Below are 13,460 nucleotides of genomic sequence, written 5' to 3' on the forward strand. Positions count from 1 at the left end.
GATTTTGAGAGGCAAGTATTTTGGGAACAGTTAAGTGAGTGTCTCACTAGTTTTGGTGCACAAGACCGGGTATTAGTGATGAGTGATTTAAATGCGAAGGTGAGTAATGTGGCGGTTGAGGGTATAATTGGTGTACTTGGGGTATTCAGTGTTGTGAATGGAAATGGTGAAGAGCTTGTGGATTTGTGTGCAGAAAAAACAATGGTGATTGGAAATACCTGGTTTAAAAAGAGAGATATGCACAACTATATGCATGTGAGTAGAAAAAATTGCCAAAGGGCATTATTAGATTACGTGTTTATTGATTGGCGTGTAAAAGAGAGACTTTTGGATGTTAATGTGCTGAGAGGGGCAGCTGGTAGGATGTCTGATCACTATCTTGTGGAGACGAAGGTGAAGATTTGTAGAGGTGTTCAAAAAAGATGAGAGAATGTCGTGGAGAACAGAGTGGTGAGAGTAAGTGAGCTTGGTAAGGAGACATGTGTGAGGATGTACAAGGAGAGATTGAGTGAAGAATGGCAAATGGGTGAGAACAAATGACGTGGGGGAAGTGGGTGAGGTATGGGAAGTATTTAGGGAAGCAGTGATGGCATGTATAAGAGATGCATGTGGCATGGAGAAGGTGGGAGGTGGGCAGATTAGAAAGAGTAATGAGTGTAGAGATGAAAAAGTAAAGTTGTTAGTGAAAGAGTCGTTTGAACGATACTTAAAAGGAGGGAGTGCAAATGACCAGGAATGTACAAGAGAAAGCGGCTAGAGGTCAAGAGGAAGGTGAAAGAGTTGATAAAAAGGGCAAATGAGAGTTGGGATGAGAGAGTACCATTAAACTTTAGGGGCAAGGGGGAAAGTGTTAACAGGTAACAATGAAGTGTGGAGGAGATGGAGTGAGTATTTTGAAGGTTTGTTGAATGTGTTTGATGATTGAATGGCAGATGTAGGGTGTTTTGGTCTGGGTGGTGTACGAAGTGAAACAGTCAAGGAGAGTAGTTTGGTGAGAGAAGAGGTAGTGAAATCCTTGCGGATGATGAAACCGGCAAGGCGGCAGGTTTAGATGGTACTGCGATTGAATTTGTTAAAAAAGGGGGTGACTGTGTTGTTGATTGGTTGGTAAGGGTATTCACTGTATGTATGGATCATGATGAAGTGCCTGAGGATTGGCGGAATGCATGTATAGTGCCATAATGCGAAGGCAAAGGGGATAAAGATGAGTGTTCAAACTACAGAAACATAAGTCTTTTGAGAATTTCTAGAAAATTGGAAGGAGCAGTGTGTTCTTAGCAGTCATAGAGGATGTGTGGATTAGGTGTTTGCTTTGACGAATGTGTGTGAGAAATTCTTAGAGAAACAGATGGATTTGTATGTAGCATTTATGGATCTGGAGAAGGCAAATGAAAGGGTGGATAGAGATGTTCTGAGGAAGGTCTTAAGAGTGTACGATGTGGGAGGTAAGCTGATAGAATCAGTGAGAATATTTATCAAGGGTCTAAGGCATGTGTACGAGTAAGAAGAAAGTGACTGGTTCCCAGCGAAGGCTGGTCTGCGACAGGGGTGTTTGATGTTCCCTGGTTGTTTGATTAGGTTATGGATAGGGTGACTAAGGAGATAAATGCACGACTTTTGAAGAGAGGGGTGAGTATGCAGTCTGCTGGGGAGGAGAGGGCTTGAGAAGTGAGTCAGTTGCCGATGTTGCAACAGTGGAGGCTGATTCGAGTGAAAAAGTGCAGAAGTTGGTGACTGAGTTTGGAAAGTGTGTGAAAGGAGAAAGTTGAGAGTAACTGTGAATAAGAGCAAGGATATCAGGTCTAGCAGGGGTGAGGGACAAGTTAGTTGAGATATGAGTTTGAAAGGACATTACAGCGAATGGAACCATGGAAGTGGAAGTGAGTCATAGGGTTGGGGAGGGGACGAAGGTTCTGGGAGCGATTAAGAATGTTTGGTAAGAGAGAACGTTATCTCGGAGAGGAATAGTAGTTCCAACAATATTAAATGGTTGCGAGGCATGGGCTATAGGTATGGTTGTACTGAGGGTGGATGTGTTGGAAATGAAATGTTTGAGGACAATATGTGGTTTGATCGAGTAAGTAATGAAAGAGTAAGAATGCTGTGTGATGGTAAAAAAAGTGTGGGTGAGAAAACTGAAGAGAGTGTGTAGAAATGGTTTGGACATATGGAGAAAATTATTGAGGAAAGATTGACAAAGAGGATATATGTGTCAGAGGTGGAGGGAACAAGGAAAAGCGAGAGACCATATTGGTGGTGGAAGGATGGAGTGAGAAAGATCTATAGTGATCGAGGCCCGAGAATGCAGAAGGATGAGAGGCGTGCTAAGAATAGAGTGAATTGGAACGATGTGGTATGCATGGATCGATGTTCTGTCGATGGACTAACCTTGGGCATGTGAAACGTCATAGGTGAACAATGGAAAGATCCGTTGGACCTGGATATGGATAACTGAATTTTGGTTTCGGTGCATTCCACATGACAGCTAGAGACTGAGTGTGAACGAATGTGACCTTTTTTGTCTGTTTTCTTGGAGATACTTCGCTGACGCACGGGAAGGCTATGCTGTTTCCTGTGGGGCAGTTTGGCGCCGAAAATGGATGAAGGCAAGAGAGTATATGTACATGGTTTTATATATATATATATGGTGTGGGAGGAAAGTTGTTAGAAGCAGTGAAAAGTTTTTATCGAGGATGTAAGGCATGTGTACGTGTAGGAAGAGAGAAAAGTGATTGGTTCTCAGTGAATGTAGGTTTGCGGCAGGGGTGTGTGATGTCTCCATGGTTGTTTAATTTGTTTATGGATGGAGTTGTTAGGGAGGTAAATGCAAGAGTTTTGGAAAGAGGGGCAAGTATGAAGTCTGTTGGGGATGACAGAGCTTGGGAAGTGAGTCAGTTGTTGTTCGCTGATGATACAGCGCTGGTGGCTGATTCATGTGAGAAACTGCAGAAGCTGGTGACTGAGTTTGGAAAAGTGTGTGGAAGAAGAAAGTTAAGAGTAAATGTGAATAAGAGCAAGGTTATTAGGTACAGTAGGGTTGAGGGTCAAGTCAATTGGGAGGTGAGTTTGAATGGAGAAAAACTGGAGGAAGTGAAGTGTTTTAGATATCTGGGAGTGGATCTGGCAGCGGATGGAACCATGGAAGCGGAAGTGGATCATAGGGTGGGGGAGGGGGCGAAAATCCTGGGGGCCTTGAAGAATGTGTGGAAGTCGAGAACATTATCTCGGAAAGCAAAAATGGGTATGTTTGAAGGAATAGTGGTTCCAACAATGTTGTATGGTTGCGAGGCGTGGGCTATGGATAGAGTTGTGCGCAGGAGGATGGATGTGCTGTAAATGAGATGTTTGAGGACAATGTGTGGTGTGAGGTGGTTTGATCGAGTGAGTAACGTAAGGGTAAGAGAGATGTGTGGAAATAAAAAGAGCGTGGTTGAGAGAGCAGAAGAGGGTGTTTTGAAGTGGTTTGGGCACATGGAGAGGATGAGTCAGGAAAGATTGACCAAGAAGATATATGTGTCGGAGGTGGAGGGAACAAGGAGAAGAGGGAGACCAAATTGGAGGTGGAAAGATGGAGTGAAAAAGATTTTGTGTGATCGGGGCCTGAACATGCAGGAGGGTGAAAGGAGGGCAATGAATAGAGTGAATTGGAGCGATGTGGTATACCGGGGTTGACGTGCTGTCAGTGGATTGAATCAAGGCATGTGAATCGTCTGGGGTAAACCATGGAAAGCTGTGTAGGTATGTATATTTGCGTGTGTGGATGTATGTATATACATGTGTATGGGGGGTATATATATATATATATATATATATATATATATATATATATATATATATATATATATATATATATATATATATATATATATATATGTGTGTGTGTGTGTGTATGTTTATGTATGTATATGTGTATATGTTCATATATATATATATATAAAATGTGGTGAAATGAAAATGTGTAAAATGTTTAATATAGAAATATGGGAAAGATGACAAAAGAATATGTCCAAGTGAGGGATCAGGAAAAGTCGTAGAAGGCACTAATAGGTGGAAGGAGTGGGTGAGAGATCTAAATCGAGCCCTTAGATATGCAAAAAGAGGCTGAGAATAGAGTGAATGGGACGAGGTGGTATGCCCTAAAGGAGTCGTATGTTCTTCAGACTAACCTCGCATGGAAACATGGGAACAATAGGGAAAGACCGTTGATGGATATAGATAACTAATTTATGTTCTCATTACATACAGTATAGATATTAACGAATGTACTTTTTTGTATGTTTTCTTTGGTTTCTTCTGACCACGAGCGCTGTCTCCGTGTTGCGAGTTTGCGCGGAAAGGGACGAAGAAAGAGTAAACATACATGTTTATAATACTCATACACAAATATACATACTACAATTTCATGGTTTACCAATTACATCTGATTCAATATACAATATATCCTCTTGGTCGATCTTTCCTCACTCATTCTCTCCATGTGCCCAAACCATTTCAAAACACACTCTTCTGCTCTCTCAACCACGCTCTTTTTATTTCCACACATCTCTCTTACCCTTGCGTTACTTACTCGATAAAACCACCTCACACCACACATTGTCCTCAAACATCTCATTTCCAGCACATCCATCCTCCTGCGCACAGCTCTATCCATAGCCCACGCCTCGCAACCATTCAACATTGTTGGAACCACTATTCCTTCAAACATACCCATTTTTGCTTTCCGAGATAATGTTCTCGACTTCCACACATTCTTCAAGGCTCCCAGGATTTTCGCCCCTCCCCCACCCTATGATCCACTTCCGCTTCCATGGTTCCATCCGCTTCCAGATCCACTCCCAGATATCTAAAACACTTTACTTCCTCCAGTTTTTCTCCATTCAAACTTACCTCCCAGTTGACTTGACCCTCAACCCTACCGTACCTAATAACCTTGCTCTTATTCACATTTACTCTTAACTTTCTTCTTCCACACACTTTTCCAAACTCAGTCACCAGCTTCTGCAGTTTCTCACATGAATCAGCCACCAGCGCTGTATCATCAGCGAACAACAACTGACTCACTTCCCAAGCTCTCTCATCCCCAACAGATATATATATATATCCTGGGGGTAGGGGAGAAAGAATACTTCCCACGTATTCCCTGCGTGTCGTAGGAGGCGACTGAAAGGGGAGGGAGCGGGGGGCTGGAAATCCTCCCCTCTCGTTTTTAATTTTCCAAAAGAAGGGACAGAGAAAGGGGCCAAGTGAGGATGTTCCCTCAAAGGCCCAGTTATCTGTTCTTAACGCTACCTCGCTAACGCGGGAAATAGCGAATAGTATGAATATATATATATATATATATATATATATATATATATATATTTTTTTTTTTGCTTTATATATATATATATATATATATATATATATATATATATATATATATATATATATATATATATATATATATATATATATATATATATATATATATATTGAGAGGGTAAACGCATGTATAGAGCATCAGATTGGAGAAGGGCAGTATGGTTTCCTGAAATGGTAGAGGATGTGTGGATCAGGTGTTTCCTTTGAAGAATGTATGTGAGAAATACTTAGATAAACGGATGGATTTGTATGTACCATTTATGGATCTTGAGAAGGCATATGATAGGGTTGATAGAGATGCTTTGTGGAAGGTTCTAAGAGCATATGGTGTGTGAGGTAAGTTTCGAGAGGCAGTGGAAAGTTTTTCCAAGTACATAAGTCATGTGTATGAGTGGAAGAGAGGAATATAACTGGTTCCCAGTGAATGTCGGTTTACAGCAGGGGTGCATGATGTGTCCATGGCTGTCTAATTTGTTCATGGATGGGGTGGTTAAGGAGATAAATATAAGAGTTTTGGACAGAGGGTCAAGTATGCAGTTTGTTGTGGATGAGAGGGCTTGGGAAGTAAGTCAGCTATTGTTTTGCTGATGATACAGCGCTTGTGGCAGATTCGGGTGAGAAACTGCAGAAATTGGTGACTGAGTTCGGTAAAGTGTCTGAAAGAAGAAAGTTGAAAGTAGATGTCAATAAGAGCAAGGTTATTAGGTACAGTATATTTGAGGAACAAGTAGATTGGGAGGTAAGTTTGAATAGAGAAAAACTGGAGGAAGTAAAGTGTTTTAGATATCTGGGAGTGGGCTTAACAGCGGATGGAACCATGGAAGAGGCAGTGAGTCACAGGGTGGGGAGGGGACAAAAATTCTAGGAGCGTTGAAGAATGTGTGGAAGGCGAGAACGTTATCTTAGAGAGCAAAAATGGGTATGTTTGAAGGAATAGTGGTTCCAACAATGCTATATGGTTGTGAGGCACGGGCTATAGATAAAGATGTGCGGAGGAGGGTGTATGTGTTGGAAATGAGATGTTAAAGGACAATATGTGGTGTGAGGTGGTTTGATCGAGTAAGTAATGAAAGTGTCAGGGAGATGTGTGGTAATAGAATGAGTGTGATTAAGAGAGTAGAAGAGGGTGTATTGAAATGGTTTGGTCACATATAGAGAATAGGTGAGGAAAGATTGACAAAGAGGATATATGTGTCAAAGGTGGAGGAAACGAGAAGTGGGAGACCAAATTGGAGGTGGAAGGATGGAATGAAAAAGATGTTGAGCGATCCGGGCCTAAACATGCAGGAGGGTAAAAGGCGTGCAAGGAATAGAGCGAATTGGAACGATGTGGTGTACCGGGGTCGACGTGATGACAATGGATTGAACCAGGGCATGTGAAGCATCTGGGGTAAACCAAGGAAAGTTTTGTGGGGCCTGGATGTGGAAAGGGAGCTGTGGTTTCGGTGCATTGTTACATGACAGCTAGAGAATGCTTGTGAAGGAATGTGGCCTTCGTTGTCTTTTCCTAGCGTTACTATTGTTCCACACACACACACACACACACACACGCACACACACAAACATATATATATATATATATATATATATATATATATATATATATATATATATATATATATATATATATATATATATATATATATATATATATATATATATTTCTGCAATAGGAAGAGAGGAAAGTAAATGGTTCCAATGAAGATTATTCTGTGGCAGAGGTGTGTGATGTCACAATGGTTGTTTAAACCATGGTTGTTTAAATCATGGTTGTTTAAACCATGGTGACATCACACACCCCTGCCGCAGACCAGTCTTCACTGGAACCATTAACTCTCTTCTCTTCCTATTCGTACACATGCCTAACACCTTTGATAAAAAAAAAAAAATCACTGCTTCTAGCAGCCTACCTGCCACTCCGTATATTCTTAAGACCAGCATTTTTAAGATAGGAAGAATATAAGGTGACGTACCTAAACTAGAGGCAGCAATGGCGAAGATGCTCACAACGAAGCAGGCAAACATGTTGAAGCAAGAACAATCTGTGAGGGCAGACACAACCACACGAGTCAGCAGGTTGCACATCCCTGACACAGAAACACACCAAGCCGAAGCCTGAAGAGGGTGGCCGGCCGCCTGTACCATGAAAGGGACCATCATTATAAAGTTCAGGTAACCGTTGATGACTAGAGTACTGCTGACTCCAATGATCAGCGCTGGAGGAGACATCAGGATGCAAAGGTCTCGCCCTGTTGACCGAGCAACACGGACCAAGAGTCCATGAATTCTTCTCAATCTACTGCTGGACGTACCCTCCTCACTGAGCTCTTGCTGCTGGCTCCCAGGCTGAGGAGTAATCTTTAATAATCTCAGTGATGTATCACATTTGGCCCGTGATGTCGGTGCAGGTTCATGTACCGAAGTTTTCTGCCTGTGTGATCCTGCAACATGACGACCAGAGTGGCGTGTGTGCCACTCAACAGGATGGAAGGTCGCGACGGCCACGCAGGTGTTCAGGACGATGGCACCCAGAATGAATGTGGCGCCCATGAAGGTATACTCCTCCTGCAGGTGAGTGATGAGGTGGGGCGCTACGAATTGGCCCACGCTGGTGCCGGCCATGAGGATACCATTAGCTCGGCCGAGACGACGAGTGAAGTACAGTGGGATGATGAGGACGCTGGTGGTAACCACGAGCCCCGCCCCGACACCTGCCACAGTAAACACACAATCAGTACAAGCTATCAGTACACAATATCAGTACACAATATCAGTACATACTATCAGTACATACTATCAATACAATCTATCAGTATATACTATCAGTACACACTATCGGTACACACTATCAGTACACACTATCAGTACACACTATCAGTACATACTGTCAGTACACACTATCAGCACAAAACATCAGTACACAACTATCAGTACATACTATCAGTACACGCTATCAGTACATACTATCAGTACATACTATCAGTACACACTATCAGTACACACTATCAATACAATCTATCAGTATACACTATCAATACACACTATCAGTACATACTATCAGTACATACTATCAGTACACACTATCAGTACACACTATCAGTATATACTATCAATACAATCTATCAATATATACTATCAGTACACACTATCAGTCCACACTATCAGTACACACTATCACTACATACTATCAGTACACACTATCAGCACAAAATATCAATACATACTATCAGTACATACTATCAGTACACATTATCAGTACACACTATCAGTACATACTATCAGTACATACTATCAGTACACATTATCAGTACACAATATCAGCACATACAATCAGGACAAACCATCAGTACGTACTATCAGTACACGCTATCAGTACACACTTTCAGTACAAACTATCAGTACATACTATCAGTACATACTATCAGTACATACTATCACTACATACTATGAGTACACACTATCAGTACACACTATCAGTACATACTATCAATACAATCTATCAGTATATACTATCAGTACACACTATCGGTACACACTATCAGTACACACTATCAGTACACACTATCAGTACATACTGTCAGTACACACTATCAGCACAAAACATCGGTACACACTATCAGTACAAACTATCAGTACATACTATCAGTACACGCTATCAGTACACATTATCATTACACAATATCAGCACATACTATCAATACACACTATCAGTACATACTATCAGTACACGCTATCAGTACACACTTTCAGTACACACTATCAGTACACACTAACAGCAAAATATATCAGTACATACTATCAGTACAAAGTATCAGTACATACTATCAGTACACGCTATCAGTACACACTTTCAGTACACACTATCAGTACACACTGTCAGTACACACTAACAGCAAAAAATATCAGTACAAAGTATCAGTACATACTATCAGTAGACGCTATCAGTACACGCTATCAGTACACACTATAAGTACACACTATCAGTACAAGCTATCAGTTCACAATATCAGTACATACTATCAGTACACACTACTAGTGCACACTATCAGTACACACTATCAGTACATACTATCAGTTAATACTATCAGTACACACTATAAGTACATACTATCGGTACATACTATCAGTACACACTATCGATACATACTATCTATACACACTATCAGTAAATGCTATCAGTACATATCATCAGTACACACTATCAGCACATACTATCAGTATATGATATCAGTACACACTATCAGCACATACTATCAGTACAAGCTATTAGTACGCAATACCAGTACATACTATCAGTACACACTACCAGCACATACTATCAGTATACACTATCAGTTCATACTATCAGTACATACTATCAGTACACACTATCAGTACATACTATCAGTACATACTATCAGTACACACTATCAGTACATACTATCAGTACATACTGTCTGTACACACTATCAGTAAATACTATTTATCATTTTGCTTTGTCGCTGTCTCCCGCGTTTGCGAGGTAGCGCAAGGAAACAGGCGAAAGAAATGGCCCAACCCACCCCCATACACAATGTATATACATACACGTCCACACACGCAAATATACATACCTATACATCTCAATGTACACATATATATACACACACAGACACATACATGTATACCCATGCACACAATTCACACTGTCTGCCTTTATTCATTCCCATCGCCACCTCGCCACACATGGAATACCATCCCCCTCCCCCCTCATGTGTGCGAGGTAGCACTAGGAAAAGACAACAAAGGCCCGATTCGTTCACACTCAGTCTCTAACTGTCATGCAATAATGCCCGAAACCACAGCTCCCTTTCCACATCCAGGCCCCACACAACTTTCCATGGTTTACCCCAGACGCTTCACATGCCCTGATTCAATCCACTGACAGCACGTCAACCCCGGTATACCACATCGATCCAATTCACTCTATTCCTTAGAAAAGCAAATGGATTTGTATGTAGCATTTATGGATCTGGAGAAAGCATAAAATAGAGTTGATAGAGATGCTCTGTGGAAGGTATTAAGAATATATGGTGTGGGAGGCAAGTTGTTAGAAGCAGTGAAAAGTTTTTATCGAGGATGTAAGGCATGTGTACGTGTAGGAAGAGAGGAAAGTGATTGGTTCTCAGTGAATGTAGGTTTGCGGCAGGGGTGTGTGATGTCTCCATGGTTGTTTAATTTGTTTATGGATGGGGTTGTTAGGGAGGTGAATGCAAGAGTTTTGGAAAGACGGGCAAGTATGAAGTCTGTTGGGGATGAGAGAGCTTGAGAAGTGAGTCAGTTGTTGTTCGCTGATGATACAGCGCTGGTGGCTGATTCATGTGACAAACTGCAGAAGCTGGTGACTGAGTTCGGTAAAGTGTGTGAAAGAAGAAAGTTAAGAGTAAATGTGAATAAGAGCAAGGTTATTAGGTACAGTAGGGTTGAGGGTCAAGTCAATTGGGAGGTAAGTTTGAATGGAGAAAAACTGGAGGAAGTGAAGTGTTTTAGATATCTGGGAGTGGATCTGGCAGCGGATGGAACCATGGAAGCGGAAGTGAATCATAGGGTGGGGGAGGGGGCGAAAATCCTGGAAGCCTTGAAGAATGTGTGGAAGTCGAGAACATTATCTCGGAAAGCAAAAATGGGTATGTTTGAAGGAATAGTGGTTCCAACAATGTTGTATGGTTGCGAGGCGTGGGCTATGGATAGAGTTGTGCGCAGGAGGGTGGATGTGCTGGAAATGAGATGTTTGAGGACAATGTGTGGTGTGAGGTGGTTTGATCGAGTAAGTAATGTAAGGGTAAGAGAGATGTGTGGAAATAAAAAGAGCGTGGTTGAGAGAGCAGAAGAGGGTGTTTTGAAATGGTTTGGGCACATGGAGAGAATGAGTGAGGAAAGATTGACCAAGAGTATATATGTGTCGGAGGTGGAGGGAACGAGGAGAAGTGGGAGACCAAATTGGAGGTGGAAAGATGGAGTGAAAAAGATTTTGTGTGATCGGGGCCTGAACATGCAGGAGGGTGAAAGGAGGGCAAGGAATCAGTAAATACTATCAGTACATAATATCAGTACACACTATCAGCACATACTATCAGTGCACGCTATCAGTACGCATTATCGGTACATACTATCAGTACATACTACCAGTACATACTAGCAGTACACACTGTCAGTATACACTATCAGTACATACTAGCAGTAAACACTGTCAGCATATGCTATCATTGTATACTATCAGTACATACTATCAGTATACACTATCAGAACATACTATCAGTACACACAATCAGCACATACTATTAGTATATAATATCAGTACACACTATCAGCACACACTATCAGTACAAGCTATAAGTACACACTGTCAGTACACAATATCAGTACATACTATCAGTACACACTACCAGTACATACTATCAGTACATACTATCAGTACACACTATCAGCACATACTATCAGTACACGCTATCAGTATATAATATCAGTACATACTATCAGCACATACTATCAGCACACACTATCAGCACATACTATCAGTATACAATATCAGTACACACTATCGGTACACACTATCAGCACACACAATCATTACACACTATCAGTACATACTATCAGTACATACTGTCAGTACACACTATCAGCACATATTATCAGCACCCTATCAGTACATACTATCAGTACATACTATCAGTACATACTATCAGTACACACTATGAGCACATACTATCAGTATATAATATCAGTACACACCATCAGCACACACTTTCAGTACAAGCTATAAGTACACACTATCAGTACACACTATCAGTACATACAATCAGTACACACTATCATTACATACTATCACGACATACTATCAGTACACACTATCAGCACATACTATCACTACACGCTATCAGTACACACGATAAGTACACACTATCAGTACACACTATAAGTACACACTATTAGTTCAAACTATCAGTACATACTATTAGTTTATACTATCAGTACACACTATCAGCACATACTATATGTACATACTATCAGTACACACTATCAGTACACACAATCAGTACATACTATCAGTACACGCTATCAGTACACACTATCAGTAAATACTATCAGTACCCGCTGTCAGTACCCACTATCAGCACACACTATCAGTACACACTATCACCACATACTATCAGAACACACTAGCAGTACACACTATCAGTGCACACTATCAGTACATATTATCAATACACGCTACCAGTACATACTATTAGTACACACTATCTGTTCACACTATCAGCATATACTATCATTACACACTATCGGTACACACTATCAGTACACACTATTAGCATATACTATCAGTACACACTATCAGTTCACACTATCAGTACATACTATCAGCATATACTATCAGTACACAGTATTAGTACTTACTGTCGGCATATAATATCAGTACACACTATCAGTACATACTATCAGCATACAGTATACTATCAGTACATACTATCGGTAAATACTCTCATTACATACTATCAGTGCAAACTATCAGCACATACCACCATCACATACTATCAGCACATAATATCAGTACATACTATCAGTACATACTATCAGTACATACTATCAGTACACACTCTCATCACATACTATCGGTACATACTATCAGTACATACTATCGGTACATACTATCAGTGCACACTATCAGTACATACTATCAGTACATACTATCAGTACATACTATCAGTATATGCTACCAGTACACACTATCAGTACATACTATTAGTACACACTATTAGTACACACTATCAGTACATACTATCTGTACATACTATTAGTACACACTATCAGTACATACTATCATTACAAGCTATCAGTAAACACTCAGTACACACTATCAGTACATACTATTTGTAAACACTATCAGTACACACTATCAATACATACTATCAGTACACACTATAAGCACACGCTATCAGTACACACTATTAGTACGTACTATCAGCACATACCATCAGCACATACTATCAGTACATTCTCTCTGTACATACTATCAGCACACACTATCAGTACATACTATCAGTACATACTTTCAGTACACACTATTAATACATACTATGGTA

General features: G+C 40.7%; 1 protein-coding gene across 1 annotated transcript in view; it reads right to left on the reverse strand.

Moving 5' to 3' along the window:
• Positions 1-13,460, reverse strand: part of LOC139752019 (monocarboxylate transporter 12-B-like) — a 48,115-nt gene that overhangs the window by 7,586 nt on the left and 27,069 nt on the right. Inside the window, exon 3 of the mRNA XM_071667796.1 lies at positions 7,335-8,072. Within this exon, the coding sequence (XP_071523897.1) occupies positions 7,335-8,072 (738 nt within the window). The remainder of the gene's footprint in view (positions 1-7,334; positions 8,073-13,460) is intronic.

This window comes from Panulirus ornatus, chromosome 12 (genome assembly GCF_036320965.1).
Source record: "Panulirus ornatus isolate Po-2019 chromosome 12, ASM3632096v1, whole genome shotgun sequence".
Lineage (NCBI taxonomy): Eukaryota > Metazoa > Arthropoda > Malacostraca > Decapoda > Palinuridae > Panulirus > Panulirus ornatus.